Source organism: Cololabis saira, chromosome 4 (assembly GCF_033807715.1).
Source record: "Cololabis saira isolate AMF1-May2022 chromosome 4, fColSai1.1, whole genome shotgun sequence".
Classification (NCBI taxonomy): domain Eukaryota; kingdom Metazoa; phylum Chordata; class Actinopteri; order Beloniformes; family Belonidae; genus Cololabis; species Cololabis saira.
In genome coordinates this window covers 32,419,943-32,446,973 of record NC_084590.1, presented here as the reverse complement: position 1 = coordinate 32,446,973, position 27,031 = coordinate 32,419,943, and the positions used below count along the sequence as shown (strand labels likewise).

The 27,031-nt window shown below is 41.3% G+C and overlaps 1 protein-coding gene across 1 annotated transcript in view; it reads left to right on the top strand.

Annotated features, from left to right (window-relative positions):
* Nucleotides 1-27,031, top strand: part of schip1 (schwannomin interacting protein 1) — a 272,692-nt gene that overhangs the window by 2,048 nt on the left and 243,613 nt on the right. The window contains exons 3-5 of the mRNA XM_061719473.1: nt 3,817-3,884; nt 9,473-9,556; nt 12,878-13,019. Of these exons, the coding sequence (XP_061575457.1) occupies nt 3,817-3,884; nt 9,473-9,556; nt 12,878-13,019 (294 nt within the window). The remainder of the gene's footprint in view (nt 1-3,816; nt 3,885-9,472; nt 9,557-12,877; nt 13,020-27,031) is intronic.

Genomic DNA, 27,031 nt, shown 5'->3' with positions numbered 1-27,031 from the left:
ACTGCTGAAAGATTGTTTTACCCATGGTATGTGCTCCTACAACCCTTCCTCGCCATATATCAACCTCTCCTGGTTCATACTTGTTGGTGGAATAGTCCACTACTATTAACCACTGAGATCATCCTCTCACCCTAAGCCTCCTCCATCTCACCTGTCATAACCCTCATATTGCCGGACTTCTGGATGTTTTCTCCCACATGTACAAGTCATCACCTGCCCACCTCTTCTTCTTTAGAGAAGTGCGGTTTGAAAGCTGCATGAGTGCAGCAGTCTGTCTATTGTGTGGATGTAGAAGTCTCTGCAGCGCATGTTGCAGTCCGATCAGCACGGAGATCCCTGCCGTTCCAGTCAATAACAGCTTATCATTTATATTCTTTGTCAGTATACAAGCACTAAACATGCACCGTGTTGTTTTCCCACTCCTTCCCTCTGATTTTGTGACCCTCCTCTCACCTCTAATTAGATTTAGATGCAATGAAATTACTAAAAAGATGTAATCGTCAACTTATTTGCCCCAAAGCCACAATACCAAGAAAATTACTTCCCAAATCATGTATTTACAAGAGCTTTTCAGGGAGACCTGCTTCTCTCAGCAGGCTGCTTTCAGGCGAAGCTGTAAGTGTTGACTCCCATATTGCTCCTTGCACGTAATGCGTATGTAAATTGATTTCCGATGATGCAATTAATGAGCATCTCCACTGTTACAACCCTTCTGATTGGTTATTTCCTTGGGCTGAGACTTTGGCCAGACAGCCCACTGGTGTGCTGCTTCAACGTACCCCCATGCAATCAAGATCCTGCGTCGTATGCATGTTTGAATGTGCATGTTTTCTTTCTCCTGTTCACGGGCTCATACACATGTCAAAGATCTTTGTCACTGAGAGGCTGCACTGGAAGGGCTCGTAAGTTTTCCCATCTCCCGCTCAAATAGGGCAAGAAGTGGGTGTGGGTGTGTGAGCGTTACAGCTCTGCTTGCCATCGATCTCTGTGATAGAACTAGGACTTTGAGAAATTATGATTTTAAAAACTCATCAATTAAAGGGGAGCAGCCCTTCTGCAGTGTGCTGTTGTTTGTGCTGTTGTTTTCTCCTCCTTCCTTCCTCTTTTCCATCCGTGCACCATTTTTCAGCTGCCCAGTGCTTATTACCGCCTTCCTTCACCTTACCTCCCCTTTCAGTCTATTGATTGCCCTTATTTTGATATTGAAAATAATGCAATTAAGTTGTTTACATGCTCAGCAGAAGAGCTTCTATGTCTCTGGTTCACAGAATTGCAGTACTATCGGTTTACTGGATCACCCTACTGGATTACTGGTTATAAATACATAAAAAACTACTGTTCCAGTGAAATGACATTGACCAGATTATTTGCTCAATCGCGTCAGCAAGAGGTTATAATTCATCACACGTTTGTGGTTGTTTGAATTAAAAATAAATGTTCTCATATGCTTATACTCCACAAATGAACATTTCTGTTATTATTTGTCATGGATTCTTCCTCTGGGTTGAGCATCTGAATGGAGTCCTGAGTGAAGCGGCCTAACACTTGTTGATACAGTTAAACTCAAATCGTCACTGGCGTTTTGCCCGGCATCTTGAATTCCTAATCTCTCCTGGATTTAGTGAGTGCAGAAACAAGAACATTCAGAACTGGACAACTAATACAGGAATTTTGCACGGTGTCTGGGTTACGTTGAAGCAAAATGGATACAACACAAACACAGGAAGGTGGCGTGGAAATGATTGTCCTACATGGTACAATTTTCCCCTGGTTGCCTAGACCAGCAGCTGCTTATTTACTCATTCAGCACGCGTCAAGCATCATTTATGCTTCCATGGTGTTGCTCATCTGTACACGATGATTGAAAGTCCAATATTCTTTTGGAACATTTTCCCTTTTCACCAACTCTTGAGAGTGCAATGTGCCTCTTTAGCTGCCAACTCCTCCTCTGTGTTCTCTAGCAATCACAAACTTTGTGAGTGTGCCACTCTGTATGAGTGCAGTGATGCAACACTGAACAGTGGGTTCATCCTTGGAAACAGCAGCTGCCCCACTGCAGCTGGAAATACCAATAATGGAAACAGTGAGGCTCGTTCAAAACAAGGAAACTGCAAGCAGTTTCCTGTGAAAGCCAGAATGGGATGTAAAACACTGGAATGCTACTTGGAGCTGAGGTTAACTTCATTGAGTTATAATAGAATATAATAGGCAGTAGGGGTGTAACAATATATCGTGCCACGAAATTTCGCGATACAAAAACGTCACAATACGTGTCGTGGAGCTGACAAACTGTATCGCAATATTATGTTATTAATATTAATCTATTGTGTTGACTAGTAACATGCATCCGACCACGCGTGACGACCGCGCCTCGACCCGCGGACCAAAATCTTCCTCCGCTCAGAAGAAACTAGTACCGTTTTGCGGTCCCGATCACGGGACTCTTAGGGTTTTGAGCTCTGAACTTTTACTTATGTAAGGCTGGTGTAGAGTTAAGCCTTACCTTATTAAATTAAACCTTTTTGGGGTCGTGTGTAGGATAACACGGGGACAACTTCTGCGTGACTTCTGCGTAATGAACCCTGAATTACCAAAATAAACTTCTTAACAAAATTAAATCTCCTCTTACACTTATAAGGTGAGCATGAATCAATCTTTTTTATGATGTAAAATTGTATGTATTTATTTACTTTTATTTATTTATTTAATTTTACATGTTAAATTTTTGGAAAAGAAAAAAGTCAAATCATACATGAGAGAAACTATTCAGTTTGTGGCAAAATATTTTTACTTGTATGAAACTGAAGATGCATAATGCAAACCTGACATTTACTTTTAGTTCAGTTTGTGGAAAATGGTTGGCCTGGCTTTCTCTTTAAAACTTAAACAGTTATAAAGCATTACAAACTGGAACAATAGGGCAAATGCACAGCATTGTTTTGTATTTTATGTCTTTCAAATAAAATACATTTTTTTCCAGTCATACAGTATGTTCCTCATTCAAGGTTGTTAAAAAAATACTGCTATAATATCGTATCGTATCGTTATCGTGACCTCAATATCGTGTATCGTACCGTATCGTGAGATTAGTGTATCGTTACACCCCTAATAGGCAGTATGTTGTATCTTGGTGGTTAGCACTGTTGCCTGACAGCAGGAAAGTTGCTGGTTCAAATCCTGGCATTGCCCTCTCTGTGTGGACTGTTCACGTTGGGAGTTCATGGTGTATCCTTGCCTTTCACCTTAAGAGAGCTGGGACGTGCTCCAGCAGATCCCTAGATAGGACTAAGCTGGCATAGATAATGGATTGATGGATAATCTTCAAACTTCTATAGTGATCTAGTGATGGAATGTATCTCAAAAACATTGATGTATCCAAAAGGACATAAACATAAGTATGGAAAAATACATGGACTATGATGGATAGAGAGAGAATGGAGCTGTTTTAGAAACACGTTTGTGTGTCCATTCTTGTTTAGCTCGTGGCCTCTGAGCTGTCTAAGAGAGTCCTCCCCGTGATTACTGCTGGCACACGGGTCGCCATGTATCAACAAATCCCTTCTCCACAGTGGTGTTCCTGATTATTCACACTTATTTCCACCACCCTAGACATGCTGCCCATGTTAAGATTAAATCCCACTTATAGGACTTCAGTGTCTTAAACTGAAACCTTGTTAGTTACAGTTCAGTTTAAGCTTGACCACAAACATTATAGATGTACTGTATCTTATCAAAGAATAGCTCATCCTGTAAAAAATATAATTAATTGTCGACTATTTAAAACCCTGTTGATGAGTTGGTATTTTTACCGTGCAGGAAAAAGTGAAGCGGTGTCATCGTTACTGCAGCCACGGCGGAGGACAAGCAGTTCAGAAGATTGAGAGGTAAGACACTGAAATGTCCCAACTGTAAGTCATATTTTATGGAAAGCCCTCAATCTACAGTAAGAGGATGTCATACTGTATTCCAAGGCCCAGTGCCATCCAGAAGTAATCTTCTGCTGTGGCAGTGGAAAGTCGCACAAACTGGACAGCAGCAGATTTACTGTTGTCCAGTTTATTTTCATCGACCTAAACTGTATCATCATTCAGATATGAACATTTTGATAGATTCCCAGGTCACATGTATTTTAGATTTAAAGATATTAATTAAAGATTTGAATTAGGGGTGTCAAATTAGCGCATGAATTTGATTAATTAGTTACAGACATATTAAGCGCCTTATGTTTTTTAATCGCTTAATCTATTTTTTAATCTCTAACTTCTAATCTCTACTTTTTCTGTTTGCGAGTTGCCTTTATTATGAAATCTGTGTTTGTGGGTGGGATTCCTGTGCTTCAGTTGTGGGTGGAAAACCATAGACATATATATGTAGACGCCCCATCGAGCGCTGAGCCGCACGTCAACGTCGCCGCCATATTGGATGTGGCAAGACTGCGCTGTAAACTAATACAAGTAAATTGACTTATTTTCATAAAGCGCCTTTCTACAAAGAAATTTACATTTTACGTCTCATTTATTCATTCACACACGCACTAATATACTTGGGAAACGGTTAGGCACCAAATATAATATATTTAATTTTCTCAGATGGCAAAAATAAGAACTTTATTGATCCCACATAGGAGTAATTCATGTTATATCAGCTATAGAGAACAAGGTAGTGCCGGTTTTGTGCCGGATTCAGCACCCCTGCCGTGAAAAGCACCCCCTCGTCGTACACACTGTTTAGCGTCCAGTTTTGTGTTAATGATTCATGTTTAAATGCGCTCATGGATTCCACAATAGTCATACTTTCCCACAATCACAGTCACAGATAACAAAAATCGGGTAAATGGTTATTGATGTCATTAATTAATAGCCTGCTTACTGTGTTGTCTTCCATAATATTTGTAAATATATATATAATATAAACTCCTAAGTATGTGTTTGTGTGAGTGTGTATATCTAAATATATTGAAGTGTCAGTGTGTTGTTTTTTTTCTTGGTCTACTTATCATTGAATATAAACTCCTAAGTATGTGTTCATGTGAGTGTGTGGAATGAGAATATAATTTTTGTCATTGTGTGTACGACAAGGGGGTGCTTTTCACGGCAGGGGTGCTGAATCCGGCACAACACCGGAAAACAATATATATCCCCCCTCACAAAAATAAGAATGTTATTTGTTGTCTGAAAAATGGTTAAAATGTTATTTTATTGTCTGAAAAATGGTTCAAATATGTTATTTTGTTACTTGAAAAATTTAAAATATGTTTTGTTGATGAGAAAATATGTTTCTCTATTTTTCTTATTTTTGTGAGGGGGGATCTATATTGTTTTTCGGCACTACCTTGTTCTCTTTAGCTGATATAACATTAATTAATTACTCCTATGTGGGATCAATAAAGTTCTTATTTTTGCCATCTGAGAAAATTAAATATAGAACACTCGGGCAAGAACACTCGATGCTGCGTCTACATGTCTATGTGGAAAACGATGGTGAGTCACACCTGAAGTGGACACTGATTGGCTGTTACTGTGTGTGGGCGTGGTTAGCTACCCATTGAAGTTATATAATACATCCATGATTGAAGCTGGACAGGTGGGAGGGGCGGGCGCGCGCGCGGTGAGTAGCGGAGAAGAGAGGTGAAAATGGAGGAGCATGTGAAAGATGTCGGTCCAGTGAATGGGGAATTTACATTTCTAAAACGCCCCGACGGCACCATTGATAAAGGTAGAGTGATATTTGCTCTTTGTGGAAAGGACTTTGCTCACCACCGAAGCAACTCAAGTTTAGCCACACAAACGCAAGGCACCCGGTCGTGAGCGCGATAGACATATATACGTATATCAGGGGCGGAGCAGGGGTCCCAGCCTAGGGGGGGCGAAGCATTCTAGATGTGGCCTAAACATCCCCGTTAAAACATCATCGCTAAAAAAATGCCACAGATCAGCGCCTCTGACACAACCACAGCACGCAGGCGACACGGTCAGAACCATTCACATGAGGTTTCAGCACCATGGATTTACCAGTCATTATGTCAAACCTAATTATAAGCCTAATGCAGACTTTAAGATATAACTATCAAACTGGAGATAAAAATCAAATGACATCCAGTGATGTCTATGGAAGCTCATTTCTGCCAGTAAAAGAAAAAAATATGATAATATCCCCATGGTAAGTCATATATATGACATAAAGTCATAATTTCAACTTTTTATCTTATAATTATGACTTTCTATCTTATAATTTTGACTTTCTATCTCATAATTATAACTTTCTATCTCATAATTTCGACTTTCTATCTCATAGTTTCGACTTTCTATCTCATAGTTTCGACTTTCTATCTCATAATTATGACTTTCTATCTCATAATTTTGACTTTCTATCTCATAATTATTACTTTCTATCTCATAATTTCGACTTTATATCTCATAATTTCGACTTTATATCTCATAATTTTGACTTTCTATGTCATAATTTCGACTTTTTATCTCATAATTATGACTTATCGTGGGGATATTTTTATTTTTAAGGCTAAGTTTTCATCTTAGCCATAGATGTCGGATTTGCCGAGTAGCACAATTCAGACACACATGTTCAACCTACACGACAACAGTTTACAAGGACGACATGTATTTAACACAATGACTGAGCGACACGGCGGTCAAACAGCAACAAACAATATAGGAAAGGCCTGATATTCAGCGTCATGACAATGTTATCAGAAATAATTAATATTATGACAGCTTACCAATGATGGTTTCATCCAGCGGTGGGCAGAGAACCACAACAAAACATATTTCCATCCAAGGAGGGGGGGGGGGTACACATTTAACGATCTTCTTCTTCACTGCAAACCTTTCAATCACTTTGCTCTCATCAATGGTGATGTCCCTCTTGATTGAGAGCAAGGTGAGGTTTGAGGCCTCATCCATGCAGCAGAGATAGTTTTTAATCATTTCAGCCTGCTGAAACTCAGCATGACTTTCCTGCTTTAAGGCTCCACTTCTGATGTGACAACTGGCTAAAGGCTGATTTATGGTTCCGCGTTACACCAACGCAGAGCCTACGGCGTAGGGTACGCGGCGACGTGCATCCTACGCCGTACCCTAATGCTAATGCTCTGCGTTGGTGTAACGCAAAACCATAATTCAGGCTTAAAAGTAAACAGACAACATGCGCGCACGTACCCGTGCATGACAGGCAGACACACAAGGGGAGAAGGGACTATTTCTTTCATTTTTATTTTTTAAACAACTTTACCCTTATGAACGCAATTGTTATAAAGTCCAACTTTCCTTATTTTATTCAGAACACTTTTTTTTTTTCCTCTTCGGCGTGGGCCCCCACGGAGCAGTGGGCCCGGGGCGGCCACCCCCCCCTGCCCCCCCGCCTGCTCCGCTAGTGACGTATATGTCTATGGTGAGCGCAGCCACAGTTAACGTTAGCAGTAACGATGTTGCCACAGCAACGCTCTTCCCAAAACTAAACTCGAGGAAAGCAGCCCGCGCATGCGCACGTCTGTGACCGAGAGGCTGGTGAATGTTCTTGCCAAGTGGATGTAAATGGCTAGGACTACATCTGTTCAATCTGTTAAAAAAATAACAAATTACTTTATGAAGCCACTTTTTTGTGTTGTATATCAATCTTTTGATCTGCCACAATAATGTCATGAATTTAAAGGAAAAAAACTCAAGTTGAGTGCTTTTCTGAGCAATATTTAGGTGAGATTAAAAAAGAGATTTAGATTAATTAATTACAGATCTAATTAATCAAATTTTTTTTAAATCTTGATGGCACTAGTTTTAATAAACTCGGTTATATAACACATACATTATGAAAAAGCAAAATTAGCACACATATAAATCAAACAGAAGTCCTCTCAGGGCATTTGAGTGTCATGTTGGGTGGAAGATATGTGTCTTGATGTGCTGGGCTTGGTTTTCACAGTTGCACAAAAAACCCATACATGTGCAGGTTTGATCTAATGCTTTACTTGTTTGTTTTTCTTATTTATCTGAGCATCGCATGGTCTGGTCTAAACCTGCTAGGATATTCACTTTTGAAAAGACTGACAACTTTTTCTACATTCAAACGTTCTCTAGGAATGAGAAACTACAAATTGCTTGGAAAAACAAACAAATTGCAGAGCAACAACAATTTGGTTCTCTAAGATCATTGCTGACATCTTTTCTTTCTGGCATTGTGTTAACACCTATCCAAATGCTCCAGAGCAGCAAACAGCCAAAACTCACAAATCGTTGTAATACTCAATTACTCGAGGGTATCACAGTAGATTAATTACACCCGGCTGTTACTGACATTCTTAATATCTTTGGAAGTAATAAGACTGTACTTTGTTTTTCCACACACTGCGTCTGCATTTTGTTAAATAATAATGCAATTTAATATGCCATCTGTCACTGTTCACTTGACGTTCTATTTCCCTAATCGAATGGCAGCATATTAGTATCTTTTGTATGGGTATTTGTGGGAGTGTAAAGTGGCTACCCACTCAAAAACTCTGAGATAACACGACCATGTCACTTTGTGGACACCCAAGTCTGAAATTATGTAACTCAGTGAGCAGTTCAGATTTGGAGGGTTTTGTGGGATCACAGAAGCGTATGCAGATTTGTCGTCTTTAACTTAATCTGATTTTACATCATGCTGTATTTGCTGTACTTCCTAAAGAGGGAAAAGCAAAGCTGTGACTCTCATCGTTGTGCCTCTCCTGAAAGCACTGATTTTAAAAGCACACCCCACAGAATATGGGGTCAAGTGGAGTTAAGATGCTGACACCACCCTCTTAAACTAGCTGCTAGGAACTGAGCTGTACACTGATTGGTTGAAAATGTCATATGCTGAAATGGTACCCGACTTATTCATTTGATGCTGAGTCAGCTCACTTTCGCAGACCACACCAAAGCCTTGAAACTCACTTCAGATTTACCTCTGAACATTTCTCCCAAACTGAAAAACAATGTCTGCTCATAAAAAACGGCATCTTTCCTTCAATCACTGATGTTGCATGTAGGGAGCAGACATTGAAGAAAAGGCCCATTAAAAGGCAACTCCCAGAACCAACACCACCCATCATAGTGAGATTAGATGCAGCTTTTTACAGGATTGGTTTTTGTTGGGGGGTTTTTTTGCAGGAAATGGGATGATCTATTAAACTCTGCCGCTTGGGTGAAGTCATATCACGGAAATGGGCAGCCGTTCAGCATCACCCAGGACACATTTCTGTTTATACTTTTAAAATAATGTAGCCACAGGTGTCCCAGAGAACCTCTGAATATGGCCTGAGTGATCTGATCTTTCTATGTTCTCAATACATCCTGAGGTTTCACATCTGTATTTTAACAGAGTTTAGACAACTCTGAAAGAAAAGTGTACAGATAAGTTTCAAACGTTATTAAATGTCTTCTACTCTTTTTCTGAATCTCACAGCTTTCTCTTTGTTCCTACCTTGTTCCTGTCACAGAAGCTGTCCCTGCAAGGGTGAGGAAGATGATAATCGCTTTCATCAACGTGATCAGCAGCAGCGGCTTGAGATAAAAGCTATTGTGTGAGTATGACCTGTGACTCATTTGCACTTCCGTATGACTGTTTATGCAAATAATCAGTCTCCCCTTTCCACTATAGATCTTTCTTGCATTTAATGCCACCTACTTTACCCTTACCTTTTAAAAGCACTTGGGCTTGATGCTTCAAATGATTTGGCTTTAATTCGATTTTTGCACTGATGAGGTTCTGAACTCAAGGGTCAGAGTGCCATTTGAAGTGTATGAACCCTTGTAGACCTCCATCTAATATGATTTTACAGGTGCAAGAGCGAAGGATAGGTCTTGCCTCGGGCTTTCACTTTCTTACAAGTTGAAGATTGCAAAGAGAGCAATCTCTATGTAGTCTTGACATGGTTTTGGTATAAAAGGTGAAACAGAAGAAAATAAAAGTTAAGATTAGCTAACAGAAAAGGCTGTCAAACAGGAAGCGTGGCTTGATAATTAGCGTAAAGAGAGTAAAAGTGGAGAAAATAGGGATGGTCAAAGACAAGGGGAAAGATATTGGTTTTGGAGCAGAGAGTTATGGCTCAATTCAATTTATTCCACTTGGTATAGCTGACTCTCTGCTCCACTGGAGGTGAATGTGTTTCTCCATCGAGTAATTGATCCCACTCTCCGTCCCGGACCCTGGTGTAGGGGTGGGGTGGGGGGGTTGAAAGACGGTCGAAAGTGATAGACAGCTTGAGAGAGCTGTTTGTAGAGGTTGCGAACCGAGGTGATGTCGATGGAGAGAGATCAAGAAAGTGTGTGACCAAGACTCAAAAGGGGAAGAAAGGAAAAAAAAAAAACAATGTTAAGAGGAATGTGGGCGAGAAAGTAAGCGGGGGTGCGCCGCACATTTTCCCTAGAGTTTTATACAAAAGCTGATATGTTAATGTGGAAAAAGCTGTTTATAGGTCTCATATTCTGAAAATAGCCTTCAAAAGTGTCCTTTTAAAAAAAAAAAAAAAAAAAAATCTAAAGTACCAAAATGTGAAGTTAGATAGCCTACACTTTCTGTTTATAGCACTTTTTAGCTTTGCCTTAACTACTACGAAGATTGTAAATGTATTGCTCAGTCATACATATGTTAATGCAGTGCTTCTTATTATGCATATGCATTATTGAAACAGCATACTGCGCATTTATCTCTAAAATAAGACACCACTTCGCATATCAGGGGGAATATAGGGTTTGTGTTTTACCCCGAAAATATATCAAATGTCCACCGTTAATCTGCTATACCACTTTTATTACCCCCGCTGTCATTACTAGATGTACAAGTTTGTAGGAAGTTTTTCCAACTCTTATTTTGCGCCTGGAAAATTATTGGTTGTCGAGGTGAGTATTTAGGCACCAAGACAGGTCGATAAACCTGTAATTTACAAGCCATTTTCCAACCTGTCTCCCATCCACACCCGTTTTGTTGGCATACACGAGTGAAGTGAATTTTCTGTGCAGCTCCTGGTAGTTACTCTTTATGTGAACCCTGAATACGGCCTGAAAACAGTAGATGTGTTCACGTTTAGAGCCACCATTAGCCAGGTTTCTATTGGCGGGGGTCTGGGGTAGTTTTACAGGGTGTCGTCCGTTGGCGCATCTCCATCACAAGGAACAGCCTCACTACAGAAATTATCAGGAAGTTTTGCTTTTGGCAGAAACAAAATCCCTGTTGCTGCTAAGTTATTTCAGCTCAACTGCCCCTGGGTAGGGCTTGATGTTGACCCCGTGCTTATTGGGTATGCTGTAGGCAGGAGATGAAATTATTTAGCGCTCCCCATGTCACCTTTTAAGTCTGAGTCTTCTTTTTCTCACTCCACACCATTACATGCCACACAGCCATCTCAGCTTCTTTCATGCTGTTTTCATCATCCTATTTTTCAGGTTGTTTTTTTTATAACTTATTTTTCTTTTCTTCACCCCCTTTTAATATATTTTATTGGAAGTTACTATGCAACTAAAGTGATGCATTTCTGCCACCAAGTGGTACAGAATGTTACTTTGCTAAGTCAGTGGATTCTGCCAGGTCCAACACTATCATTGAGACAGAACAGCTCGAAGGTCCCAGGGGGAAATGGTCCTGTCACATGTTTTAACTTCCTGGGTTTTACCTCAGACTAATGGAGCTAATGGAAACCAGCCTATACTGAAAAAGGTTTGTAAGAAGAGGCCTGAAAACCAGCAGCAAACAGGGATGGTGAAACAAATTGACCGTGCTGTATATTGAGCTGACACTTAAGACTGGTGATATTAAGTCGCTACTGTTAACATACTAAAATGTTCTAATCCAACGGTTACCAAACTTTTCCTGGTGGATCCTCCTTTGGTTTACAATAATCTTTTTGCGCAGAAATCTATCCATTATGCACAGAGGTGGTTCCGGAGGGCACCTAGGCAAAAATTCACAGGAGGCCTCTCCAACTAATTAATCAATGTTATTTCATAATTAATTTTTTTATTTTTTAAATAGTGCACATTTGTATTGTTTTAAAATAAAATATAAACACCACTGGCACACAACGCACCATTATTTCCATTCATGCAGTAGCGCATTGTCTATATTTCTTATCAATGAATTCTATAACTTAACATTCTTAGCTTGACAGTTGAGTCAAACTGGACACAGCTTTGACTTGATAGCTGAAGAATGAGTTTTGTCCAATATAGTTATTTTATTTTTTCAGCCTGCTATCTGAGTAAACAAGTTGATTGCAGGTGTCTCTACTGTGAAGCTCAACTTTAGCAGGACATACTAAGCTGCTCTGAGTTAAATTAGCGTATCTATTATCTGCATTACTTACCACTTTCTTGATGGTTTTTTTTGCACTACTTTCGATTCTTACTGCCAGATGGATAGCTTCTCTTCATTTTAATAGACCCACTCTCTTCAGGTTTGTTTGCATAAGAAGCCGAGCGAGAGGTAGAGGCTTGTTAGAGTCCTTTAGGGAGTTCTCTGCTGGCCATTGCAAATTCTCATTGTCGCTGCTCTGTTGTGATTCAAAGTTGGTCAGCCTCGGGGAGCCCCGGGCATTTGCCTGATGCCTGTTGGCATTTTCGCTAGGAGTATCCAAGCATTCATTTTTTTCATTCATTCATACTGGGCCTCCTGTGCCATGGCTCTGCACGCCCCCAATTTGGGAAAGACTGTTCTAATCTATGATTCTGATCATTTTATTGCCACTCTTCAACATCCAATCGTCATTATCTATGCACATAGCCTTTTCTTTTAAAAGCCCTTAATTATGTTATCAATTGGCAGCTTAGCGAGCCTAGACTTAAAATGATTACGTCATTTGCTATGCAGTGGATAGATTTTCACAGATACATATATTTTACATTCCCAGGATCCAGCGGGCCTGGCGGGCTAGTATGTCCCGTAAAGCGAGCCTGGAGGTAAAAGATGAGAACCGGAGCAGCCACCACTGGGGAGAGACGATGCCTTCAGAAATCCTCAGAGACCCTGTGATGTCAGCTGATATTTCTCCGGTAAGACTGCAAAAGGAAAAAAAAAAATCAATGTGACCACCGTCTGGTGTCGGAACAGATTGGGAGAAGTAGCGAGAGGCGTAGGTAACTTATCTGCTGTGCTGTTTGAGTTATCGGCTGTGATCTGCTGCTTCTGCAGACCATGAAGAACAAATGGATGATCGAATGCATGAAAGAAAAATACTAATAAAGAAGAGGGCAAAGGGGGATGGAATTGATGTGTGTGTTTGTGTGTGTGGAGGTGGAGTGGAGGGGGGGGGTCCTCTTCTGTCACTTGACGGACCGCGGGGGTCATATTAGTGGAAATGGCTAGGAAGCCAACTGGCATTGTGCCCAGATCTGTAATTAGCAGTTAATTAGGTGAGTTTTCAAAGCTGGTTGATTGATTAATGAAGTGCCTCTGCCCTTGTAGTCCCCCACCCCACCCCCACATGCTCCTCATCCCTTTATTCTCCTCGGGGAATTTGAGGGAGAATTAAACAGTGCTCACAGGGCATGGCAGCCATACAAAAGTCAAAAAGAAAAATAATAAATAAATTGTATTAGCAGCGGATTAACAGGGAGAGGAGACAGAAAGGAGCAAACAAAGTTATGCCAGAGGAGCCGAGGCAGAAATGAGGAGATGAATGTGGAGATGTGCAAGAGGATTCTTTTAGATCTCCTCGAGTTCTAAGTGACAGACACACAAACGCGTACACGCAGCAGTCTGATCTGCTGCTCTCTCAGCCTGTGTCGACTCTCGCAGTGTAGTAATCACACGGAGACACACAAGCTAGCCGCACACACCTGCCCACGCTCTTTGCAGAGACTCTGCACAGAAAAATATGATGTCATGTCTCCTTACTCACTAATGCGGGTGTGGGTTGCAGTTTTTTTTTTTCTTTTCCCTCCCACTCTCTTTTTAAGCGGTATTGAGGAAAAACAAAAAATCCTTTAGCAAACAGATGGGCTGGTGTCCTGGTGAGACTCTATTTGTTATGTTTGTGTATGTGCATCGTTTAAAGGGTGTTTGTTCTGCTTGAAAGAGCCCGTGCTTCATTACACACCAACAAAATGCAGTCCTAATTAAGAAGCTACTGTAATGCAAAAAAAGTGAGATGAAAAAGGACCCCTTAACCCCGTCAAGTAGTGAATTACTTTACCCTTTCTGGATTTCACACTGCTTTGTAGCAGATTTACACAACATTCCTTATGAATATATCGTAGCTTTTATTTAATTGCATAATTGGACATAGAAGTAGAGCAAGTTGTTTTACCAGTGCAGCATGGTAAAATGGATATTAAATGAAGTCCTTCTCTTTCAGAAATGTTTGGCAGAGTTCTTCCCCTTTCTCAGACTTTAAACAAACTAGTCATACTAACAGAATAATTAATGCAAGGATTATTTTTTGATATTTGGATGAAAAAAGCCTTTGCAGTCATAAGCTGTCTGAAATGTGCAAACCATGAATTTAGCTCACTCATGTTCCATTCCTTTCCCCTACATGGGATGGTTTTAATGAATGATTTGAGAAATTGTTCATGTGTGAAGCGTTGTCTCGTAAGGTTTGCAGCTCAGCTTCCAGTTGAGAGGGACTTGTTGCATTTGCAGCCATACGTGTTTTTCAGATGATGGGTGGCCTTCCAGCCTTGTCTCAGCCTCTCAATTCTCCCCTCCTCCCGTAGCAGGTTCAGATGCTACAGGTTCATCCTGGTTTTGTCCCTCCAAAAAATGATCTTGCTCCTTATCAGCGCTATCTTCTTTACATGTCTTTTTCTTTATTCTAACCAAAGTCCTATATGGCCTAACTGCACTCGAGCATTGCCAGTTGTTTCGATTGTGAAATAAACCATATTAATCTGCAATAATGAAGACATCCCTTAATGATAGACTTTTCTATAATGTCCTAAAGTGTTCTTCTTTTTTTTTTTTTTTTCCTCAGTAAGAAAAGGGTTATTCTGCTTTAGTTGTCATACCTCATACAACTTACTATCAAATGCAGATCCAGTCGTAGTAATCGTCTAACTCTGATGGGGAGCACGGCCAACAGCTACTCAGAAAGAGGAACATAAAGAAGCACTTTTTCCGCGATTTAAAACAACTCAATCTTCATACATTTCATAAGGGTCGGAGTGAATGGTTTATTGTGGATTTTTACATTGCGTCACTTTTGCATCAAATACTTGAGAGGTCCTTTTTCATGGACTAAACCAGAGCAATGTGGCTGGTCTTTGGTTGAGTAGACAATAGTCTGATGCAAAGGTAATCTAATGTGTTGTACATGTTTCTCAAATTGCAAAGTGTTTTGAGGTTTGAGTTGTGTTCCTCCATGTTCCTCATCCTGAGTAGCTGTTAATGCAGGGACACACCAACTCGATTATCGGCCGTTGGATGCCATCGGGCAGTCGGAAGAGGTTGGTGACTCGAGTCGGGTTGGTGTGTCCCGTGCAGTTGTCCATCAGCATTGCAGTCAGCGTTCATTTTGGCCGATTCGACATGTAGAATCTGCCACTAGCCGTCGGCCTCTATGACCAATCTGATTAGTGGAGTGGTAGCCCTTGACTAGCGAATCAGGGTTAACCGGAAATGACGATGGTAAACTTACTAGCAAAGACACATCACCAAACTCTATCATCGCATCGGTTTGGATTTGGATTGTGTTTGATTGTTTAATATTTTCATTATTAGCCATCGTCTTTTCGATCCCTCTTGACTTCTATCAGAAGTGAAAACACTGACTGATGACGACGGCCTCAGTTCAGAACTCTAGACTAGAGCGATCCGTCATTTCCTGTTGTTCTTCTTTGCTTTTATTTTTGGGCGACATCACATGTTAGCGCTTGCTGCAGTTATGGGGACGTATTACGCCTTGTGCACGCGCAGAACATACGCTCCAGTGAGCATCGGGTTGGTGTGTTCGGGAGTATTTTTTTGACCAACTCGGGGAGACGGGAGCCGACTGTCATTCCGACTGCTATTCTGCCGACGATTGGTGTGTCCCGGGCCTTAGATGACCATCCCTGTCAGAAATCCTCCCTGATTCCCCTCACCCTCCACTGTAGGTTATACTGTTACTACTCATACTTTAAGTACTTCACACAAAACCCATTTCAATATCAAACAAACTAAAAGGAAAACATTTTCAAGTGTCACAAAGGACCTTTTGAAATCTATAGCGCTTCAGCTAAAACTGAGTTGACTGAGTCACTTTTATGACTCGTTGTTCTTATTTTCTCTTCCATCCACTGTCTTGGATATTAATCTCCTCTGCCATGGTCTCCACTGTAGCTCTGTGAACTAGTTTCATCCCTATTGATGTGTGAACTAGTAACGTTGGGTGGTTTTAGTCGATAGTAGGGACTTCACACGAAATTAAAACTGACATTTTAACATGAAACAAATCCTTTGTGTTACTTTAAGAGATGATATTTTATTGCATGATGTACCTCTACATATCATGCCTATGTTTCATTTTAGTAATTTAGTAATTTACTTGCGTTGGGTAAAAGATTGGATCCTTAATTGCACCACCAAACAACCCACACCCCTGGCATGCTGCGTCTGCTGAAGTAATGTTGTTAAACCGACACTATTAGTTTCATCCTGCCCCGCTAACGCATTTCTGTTGAGATCAAACACAAAATTTCTATCCTCCAAATCACTTTACTTTCTTTTCATTAGAGCTGAGTTTTGTAGAGTAATGATGGACAAGGATTGCTGTTCTTCCCTCCAGCACCTTAAGTGTTTCCTCTCCTTTACATCACCTCACTCCTACTTTTGTGTCTGTCATGCACTCCTCTGCCGTTTTCCTCACATTGGCTGATGTTGGCTCTGAAAGACGGGCATTCATCAATGTATGGTCAGGGTGCCATATTGTGTCTTTCTGTGGGGGTGCTCCCGTTCGCTCGTGTGGGCTTGAAGGACCCTGCCAGTGCCCTGTAGGGGGGCAGGAAAGGTTCCAACACACTTCATACATATTTCATGGAACTAATATTAAACACAGATGCAGGCATTGCGAAGATACTGCAGCACACGCTCTTGTATTGCAAAACATCCTTGATTCACACTCGCTCTTGCACACCAGCGCCTGCAGATACTGTTTGTGTCAGTGTCAAGTTGATATTACAGCCGCATGTCCAGAAATGAAGGTCTGCTGTAAAACTACATCCAGATGTATTATTTATGCAATCAGGGTCTCAGCCTTTCATGTCCTACTCCGGTTGTGGCTCGTCTGTTGATAGTAAATCAATAAGTTCGGCTGTTTTGGACACAGGAACTGTCGTGTTGATGGCTGTAACAGAGAGCGTATTCTGTTCAACCAAAATGGGTGAAAGAGGAGAGAATCAGAAAACTGTAGCGTCTTCAATCCTCGGAAAGTACAGAGTAGTAGAAAAGAAGTGTAGAAAATGCCAACAAATATCAATATTTTATATGGGATGGTAAAATTATTACTCAAAGGTAGAGACATTTAAAAAAAAAAATAATATTCTTGCTGAATATGAATATATTCAGATTGATGACATTGTGTTGAGTATTCAATAAACCCTGAGCTGGGATTTGTCTAAAAACAAGAACATTGGCAGCTGGATAACAATATTGACTGGCTGGAGACAAAAACTAAGGATTAATGACGCTTTCGTAGTCATGGGGGAGTGGCAGCCTAGTGGTTACAGAGGAGGGCTGGAGTCTGGAGGACCCAGGCCCTGGATTGCAACCAAAGTCGACCACCTTGGGCCCCTGAGCAAGGCCCTTAACCCGTACTGCTCCCCGCGCGCCGTGCCATTGCATCGCAGACCACTGCTACTAGTTCAACTAGAAAATGGGTTAAATGCAGAGAAAGAATTTCCCCATTGTGGGAGTACTAAGCTTTCTTTTTTTTTTCTTCTTTCTTTCTTTAAAGCTGAGGAGGGCAGGTCGGCAGAATCAGGGACATCTCTGAAATCTCTTACTTTTAATGTATACATTTTCCTTCACCTAAATGTATTTGACTTTTGACTTTGATTTGTATTGTTTAACCATTAGATAGCCTACTTAAAGTACATATTGCAAGAGCTAGGAACATCATGATCAGATTTGACCATAAAGACAGAGTTTCATGAAAGCAAAAACAAAGGATTCAACACAGACTGCAAACTATTCATAGAAGTTCTGAGTTAGCATTCGTTGTCCATATTAAATTCAATCTGCGCCAGAATGACAGAAAGAAATGAGTATGGAGAAGGCGTGGTATGGCTCACAATCCACAATGAAAAAGCACAGAGAAGGTGTCTTTGCATGTGCATACGTCTTCCAGTAGCACTTAATCACCTGTGTTTCTCATTGAGGCGATGAAGACAGCCAGGTGAATTCTGAAGTGTACAGAAGTGTAATTTTCTCAGATTCAAATCCAGCAAAGTTCTTCAAAATTGCTTGCCACTTGGATGGATGATGGACCAAAGCCGCACTGCAAATAGCAGCCGGTAAATCTTTGAAGTTCAAAAGGAATGTAAGTGGTCGAGTCCATTCCTGGCTCTCAGTGAGCTCCATTTCATTTGCTGAAGATAAAATTAAAAAAGCAGAAAGATCCAATCATCTCAAGACGACTGCAGTTAAGTCATGGCACAACACCATAAATAAGAAAATGTTTCTAAATACTAATTGTGAAAGATTATTTATGGTTATGTTGGTATCTAACACCATCTCAGTCCCTGAAAAAGGAGGTGCTTTCATACTGAGGATTTGTAGTTTCTTAATCCTTTTTCCAACCTGCATAGAAATTCAAGAAAGTAATTATCTTCAACAAGCTGAGAATTCCCACTTTGATTAATTTTATGACTGTCATTTAAGTGTGTCTCATTAACAGTAAGATAACATAAATTGCATCAGTGTGGAACTGTTGATGCGATGAATGATAGCATTCTCATATCTACAGCCAGATTAGCTTACTCTAAAGAATAATTAAAAGGAACCAAGGAAGGTCAGTATCACTAATAATGTGCTGATAAACAAGTTAAATAACAAAACAACTGGAGCTCTCCCACTACCACTACCTGAAGTATGAATACCTGCATGCACTTTGATGCTTCGCGTATTTGATAGGCTGGCCAGCCTTATCTGCTCACTTCACAAAATTCTCTCTTGTGAAATGGGTCTGGTACCCCTCCCATTCACAGCCATTTACACCGGTAGAGAATCAACCGAACCAGTTGCAATGAGATGGGGCTGGTGCACTTTTTTTTCTTTTTCAAAAAAGCCAAGGTGCTAATAAGACCTTGGATCAACGTGTTTTTAATGCAAGCGAATCCAGAGGATCCATAAATGATTTTTAACGAAGATGAAAAGAATTAAGATGGCTGGCCAGCCAACACAGTTATACCAATTGCTGAAGACCACACTACCTGTAGTGCAAGACAAATTTAAGATCAAGATCTGATTTTGTGTTCTTCTCGGTAGTGTTTAATTTAAAATTCTGCTAATGCACTAAATCTGAATTAAATCGAGAGGGATACCTAATTGGCGGCACATACTGTACAGTATGAATACAAATGAAGTTTTGCATCCTCCAGAGACAGCAGAGCCTATAAACTAGAGATTACTGATATATGAATAGCTGCAAGGTGTTATGCTACTAAATATATTTCAGTGGTACAACTTTTTATAAGCAAACATGTAAATAATTGGCAGCTGCATCACCTTGCATTATATTCAACTTTCCCTTCTGCAGAAAGATCCAACTGTATGAAAGTTTTTCATGAGGGTATCCAAATGGACTTCGTTGCCTATGTGTATTCCTAAGATTTACCGCAGACTGTTGCCCTCTGGGATGTTTTGGGGATCTTTGTTCAGAGCAACAAGCCAATGATCAAAGCAAAAAGTGCTGAGATGAGTATGAAGATGAAATGCATCAGACTTGTGCCTTGGAACCAATACTGCTACTTGGCTGCCTGATTACTAATGAATTAGGTTTAGTGATGAATTGTGAAAGGAAGAGCAGGACTGTCAGTAGAGGAGGGAAGAAAAAAGACATTTGACTGTGAAATATGCTGCAGATAACACACTCGCACATCTTCATCGATGCTTAGGTTGCAGTAAGTTTGTGTCCGTGGTTGCTTGTTTGCAGAAAGTGTTTGTAGACATTGATCCTTGCGTATCTCTGTGACTTGTTTGCAACCCCCTCCCCCTTTCCTTCTCTGAAGCCCAGGCCAAGGGAAAGTGTTGGTGTAAGCAATTGTGCAGGATGTGTGGGTCATCATTCTCTCATCTCTCACCGCCAAGAATCTTGCAAAGTAAATGACAGCTTCATCTATGCTGCCCCCCCTTAATCCTCTTTTCTCACCCTCACTCCAAGCCATTCCCTCCCTTTCCCTCTCCGTACAGTACTTTGCAATGTTTCGCTACATTTGCACTCATCCACCTCGAAAAACACACACTGCCCCTGAGATCCCCTCCCCATTTGCAGAGGGATGCTAACAAATGTGTTATTGGTGTCAGTTGGTGTCTCATTTCAAACAAATTTATTCACCTCCGTTCCCGATTCAGCATCGATCGGGCTTAACTCATTTAATAGCCATGACATTTGCCTATTAGCTTATTTACTGTCAAAACAAGCCCAGGCTCAGCTGGCTTCCTGAGAGACGGTAACTCTTGCATTTGTATCTGTCAGGGAAGTAAATGTGACTGCTTGTGCAAAATATAAACTCTGGAGTACTATCGAGGCCTTGTGCACACATATATATGGATTCTCACATATTAAACTCCTATTTTGTGTGAAATATCAAAATAGCTCCAAGTTACTTATCTTGCACTTACAGTATATTAGGACCAGCACCTGCGATGAAGCACCTGTAATTTCGTTGTTATGAAATATGAACAATGACAAATGAAGAATCTTGAATCTTTTTGTTCTCATAATTGTTTTATAATGTACTCTCTCCTCCAGATTGCCCCGTTTTGTTGCCTTACATCTTTTTCTGCTGTTATTTTTAGATACCACTCTTGCTGAGTTCTGTTATTAGAAACATTTTCTCCACATTTTCCTTTGTTCTTGATTCAGTAATTAAAAAACAACATTTTCTAACCCTGCATTCAGTTCAGCTCAGTTTTTCTTCTCTCTGACCTTAGATTTTGAGTAAGGCCTATAACCTTATATGTTATAATCAGTGTGTCACAAAGTAGATAAATGTTCCTTTCAATATGTTTTAATGTTTATGCAGCACAAAGGAACTTTAGGCATTTTTAGCTCTGTGGGTTGGGTGATTTTTATCATGCGTGTTTTTTCTTCTTTCCTCACTTTTTTTGAGGCTCTTAAATCACCTCTCCACCGGTCCGCTGGAGCTCTGTGAGCCAGCTTCATCATTGTTGATGTGTAACACAACACTGTGAAGCAATACAGAATCTAAAGTTGCTTTAACTGGATTTTTTAGAATCCGGAGAGTAGAGTCGGGAGACCTTGAGAGCTAGATGATGCTTCCAAAAGGTCCATCCATCTGTCCGTCGATCTTATTCCTCTTATCTCTGGTCAGGTCATGGGGGCAGTAGTCTAAGCCGGGCATACACTGTGCGATTATCGGCTCGTTTTGAGCCGATTTTCCAGTCGTGCGACTTTTTTTTGATCGGGCCCGATTTCTACCCAATCATTGCTCGTGCCTCGTGCAGTGTACGTGGGGTAACGACGAGAGATTAACACCTCACGACGAGCTCCCGATCACAAATCGTGAGGTCGCAAGAAAATCCAGCATGTTTGAAATTCTCGTGAGGTACCGCACAGTTGAAGCAGTGCTGCGACCCGATTTGCCTCATCCTTTTGCAGAGAGCATGCGCAATCTCTGATGTCACGTCAAAAACTATTATTTGTAGTTTAAGGGCCAAATCCACAAAAGGATTGCGCGGCTTTTGCGGCCGCTAAACCGGTGCAAATGAGACAAAAAGAGAGCGTCTAACCCGCAAAGGGGGAATTGCTCCACAAACTGCGCTGCCAAGCAAATAGTGGCAGTCTGCGCCTGTGCCATTTGCATGCATGTAAATTACGTAATATTCATACATTCGGAGCAAAATTGCCCCCTTTCTATGCAAATAAGCCTCATTGCAAAAAGCGCCTAATTCATAAAGGCCAGGGCTATTTGCCACACGCAAAAATAGTGGAGCAAATACCGTCTTTCAGAAGCGTGTATTAAACTGCGCGCAAACTCCTCATTCCCCGTCTGTCTCTGTTTCTCTCTCTCTCAATGTCATTCAAGCCTGTGTGATACTGAATGATATTAAGGGTGAAATCTATAGTCAGACATGACTGTACACAGTCAGATCAAGTGGGGTTGTGGACTTATCTCGGATTTAAAAATAAAAATAACAGGAGCTCAGGATTCATCCATGTACAGTAAGGGGCTGCTTTATTACAAACAATTCCACCATATAAACATATAAATCTAGAATGTGTGTGTTTAACAGCTTAATAATGTCATCACTTATCACAACATATATCAGACTTATAATAAAATAGCGCTGATCGTGTCCCTGTGAAGCTCAGCGTCCGTCAGGACTCTCAGCTGCTGCTGGAGATGCAGCCGCTGGACGGGTGGGCTGCCACCCGTCCCTTGAAATACGGAATTGTTACGTAATTGGGAATTAGAATTCATATGAAACAGTTTATTCCGTATTTCACAATCGTCCCATGCGCGTCTGTCACATACGCACACACTAGTTAAGCCTAATTATGCTTAAATAATGGTCCGCGTTAAATCGACGCAGAGACTACGCCGTATGGTACGCGGCGACGCGCACTGTACGGTGCGCCAGCCCGTACAGTGCTCTGCGTCGATTTAACGCGGACCATAAATCATCCTTGAGCAGCACGGAGGGAGGAGGGAGGAGGGGGAGCGGGGCTCTTCGCAGTGTCCTGATGATTTGTAATACAGGCTGAGCCTACCGTTAGTTCTTAAACTGTAAAAAAGCTGGGGGGGGACTAAAACATGAGTTTGAAAAGTGGGGGGGCATGTCCCCCCTGTTCCCAGTGGAAATTGCGCCCTTGCGCCTCACGGCGTTTTATTTTCACTCGCTTTATTTTTTATTTCTGCAGTTTTCATTGTGGACCAATGTATGTGCAGAAATATGGAGAACACTTGAAACAGCTCCGCTCACAGACAAGGGCAAATTGCACTCAGCCGCAAAACTTTATGGGCGTGTTTGCTCCGGTATATCATTAGAGCAAAATCTTTTGTGAATAGGACCTTAAAGCGGGGCAAATTGCGGGCGCTAATGCAGCGCAATTCACAGCGCTATTTGCGGCGCAATCTGTTCTTTGTGGATTTACCCCTAAGTGTTGCAAATTCACATTACAAATCATGTTTTAATAGCAAAAAAATACCGCATTTCCACGTAAGGTGCGGGTCGCCGCGTACCCTGCGCCGTAGGCTCTGCGTTGGTGTAACGCGGAACCATACATCAGCCTTACGGCGTACCCTGCACCGTAGGCTCTGCGTTGGTGTAACGCGGAACCATAAATCAGCCTTACGGCGTACCCTGCACCGTAGGCTCTGCGTTGGTGTAACGCGGAACCATAAATCAGCCTTACGGCGTACCCTGCACCGTAGGCTCTGCGTTGGTGTAACGCGGAACCATAAATCAGCCTTCAGTGTGTGCGCTGTCTGCTGTTGGGAAAACCTCTTTTTTCTCTTCTCACTTTGCTGGGACGCCGGTCCCTCCGCCGAGACACAACTTTTGCTGTATGCGTTCTTTGTTGTGTCTAAAAATGATGCGCAGTGCCCACCCAATCAGAAACGGTACAGATATTTTGGGATTGTTTTAATATATATATATATAAAAAATTTAAATTATAAAAAACTAAAGGATCCCCATAACCTTTGATCAGGTGGGCAGCCAGGACGCACGTTTGGGTGGACACAGCCCACCCCTGCCCCAGAACCAGCCTCGAGTTCCAGTACAGAGAGGTCCGACGGGAGGATTATGAACGTATAGTGTGAGCAGACGGGTCGCATCCGAGCATTGGCTCGTACAGTGTGAGAACATAAATCGTGGGTTCTGAACTTTTGAACTCCGCGATCTAGTCGTGCAGTGTGAGATGGGGCAGTCTCATACGATTCAAAATATCGCACAGTGTATTCCCGGCTTAAGGAGGGAAGCGCAGACTTCCCTCTCCCTGGCTCATCTGGGGGGAGCCCAAGGCGTTCCCAGGCCAGAGACATATTCCCACCAGCGTGTCCTGTCTCCTCCCATTGGGATGTGCCCAGAAGGGAGGATTCTAGGAGGTGCCCTCACCAGATGCCCGAGTCTGGCTCCTCTCAATGCAGAGGAGCAGCAGCTCCACTCTGAGCCCCTCCTGGATGACCGAGCTTCTCGCTCCGTCTCTGAGAGAGAGCCCAGACACCCATCAGAGGAAACTCAATCCGGCCGCTTGCAGCCGCAATCTCATTCTTTTGGTCGCTACTCGCAGCTTGAGGGCTGGAACGCAGACTGAATGGAGAGCTTCGACTTTTGGCTCCGCTCCTTCTTCAGCACGACAGACCAATGCAGAGTCCACATCATTGTAGATGCAGCACTTAGCCGCCTGTCAATAATAATAATGGATTAGATTTATATCGCGCTTTTACTTTGACACTCGAAGCACTCACATTGGTACCATTATTCATTCACTCCTCATACTTGGTGATGGTAAACTACACATGCAGCCACAGCTGCCCTGAGAAACGTACACAATTCACACAAGCGATGCTCTCCCTGGAGGCATGGAGGGTGAACTGTCTTGCCCAAGGACACAGCGACAGATGGATGGGGGAGGGGGTTTGAACCGCCAATCCTTCGATCATTGGATGATCCGCTCTACCACCTGAGCCAATCTGAGAGTACACACATTTATAGTTATAATCCTGTGAGCTTTTTTTTTTAAACCACATGTTCAGTGTCCACACCAACCATTAAAAGCTCATGACAAGTTAAATACAAATTAAGATAATTAATTAAATTAAATATTAATTTGGCTTAATTAAGATTTCTCTGGAGAACGGGAATGATGACGATGTACTGTTGCAGAGGCTTTTTCTCAAGATACACCCACCCACACTCAATCAAGCTCGGAAGGTGCACTCGATGATTTAAATACTCAATGAAATATGAGAATTTTTATACCTGGGGGAGAAGTGGGCTCTATTGAACTGCCACCACTGAAGCATGTTGTCAGACCTCTGGGTCATTTAAAAGGCTGCTGTGATTTCTTATTTCATCATCAATAGGGCCAGGTCTTGAGACTCTAGACACGTTGTCCTCCTGACTGATCTGAGCTTTACCTCTTGGCTGGTCGTGGCTGGACCTCAGCCATACAAGTCTGTGTCCAACCGCAATTTATGAAAAAAAAACCTGTGCACCTTTTGGAATAGGTCGTTTTAAAGGTATTTTAAAAACTGTTCTTTTTTTTTCAACAAGTCTTTTGTTTTGCACTCATGTATCCCTTTATTCTTCCGTTTTTGTTGATAACCTCTTGTTTTTTTTCTGCTTTTTGACAACTGCATGAATAAATTCTCATGAGTTTTTTTTACAGCACTGGTTTTTAAAGACTCAGAAGTGCTTCCAATTTGCTTCTTTTTTGTAGTTGTTTTTGATGCTTAACATTCATTAAACATATCTCATCCTCTGTCTACAGTTTACATTAGGGGTGCAACAATTACTGGATGTTGTTGACAAAAAATGATAAGAATAGTGGTGGACGAATTTAATTGTTGAACATTGTCGGCTAAAAAAAATAATCTTCCTACCTATCTCTGCTGAGAGTTGAACATGCTCAATAGAGTACAGCGCCAGATTAACAATATGGCGGCGGCCAATGCAACATCACGGCTACTGGCAGTAAAGTTCATTCAAAGATGTATTTTTGAATTAAGTGTCCATCTTTAATTTCTTTAATTTCTAATAAGTACATCATTTGAACAACCTCATTCAAAATGTAAAAGCTGAGCGCTAAATAAGAGCCATTTAATAATTATGAGATTCACAATCTGATTAATTGGCTTTAATTCCCTATTAATATATTGAACATTTGGCATAATTTTCTCAAGTTTGAGTTTCTGGATACAGTACAGGCAAAGTATGCTGGAAATAACATTGAGATTTGCATTCTGGTATTTTATTTCAGGGTGGGAGAACAATCATTTACAAAGTAGAGCAATCTAAAAATGTCAAGCAAAATAAAATAAAAAAAAGCTAAATAATTCAACAAAAGGTAATTCTTGTCATCTAGTGGGCTTTTTACTGTTAATGTGCCCTGATTTGATCATAATTAATAACTTTTGTTTTTGAGGACTGGCCACAGCGTCTCGGTGGGATTTGGATCTGGGGAATGTCCTGGCCTCAGATGCAGCATTTCAAAGCTATGATCTCTTTTGTCTTGTGAAATGGGGCTTTACTGTGCTGGAAAATGCACAGATGGTGAACAAATTGCTGCTCTTGGAGGACATCTTTTAGTTGCAGTGTTTTGGAGTAGAATTGTAAATAAATCCACCCCGTCGGATGGGAGGTAACCCTAAAAATGGATATTTCACGGTCGGCATGTTGCAGGATTCAGGAAGCGTTCACCCTTTTCTTCGATTTTCCAGATTTCCCAAATCTCCCAAATCCATTGTTGAGCTTTCTAGTGCTTGTTTTTCCTGTTGTATGTTTTTCTTGAGGAGAAATCCTGTGTTCTCCTTCTCGTTGACAACAGGCCATTGTCCAAACGTTTTTGCTTCAGTAGCGTGCAGAAGCATCCGTACCTACCAGCTGCCGTTGTTGAGCAAGCTCTGCACTGGTGGTGACACAACTCCTTAGCTAAATCCTTTGATGGATACTCTTGGACAATTTAAGGCTTTCTTCCCTGCAGCTGAATCTCTCCTTTTGAAGGTCTTCATAACGTGATATATAGTTCTTTTAGGTGCAATATTTCTAGCAGCAATTTCTTGCATGTGGTAGATTTTGATTCAAGGAAAAGATGGCTGCACACATTTCTTTAGAGGTAACCATCTCCAATTCCCACGTCTCACCAGACATGGAAGCACTCCAGTCTGGTTACAGT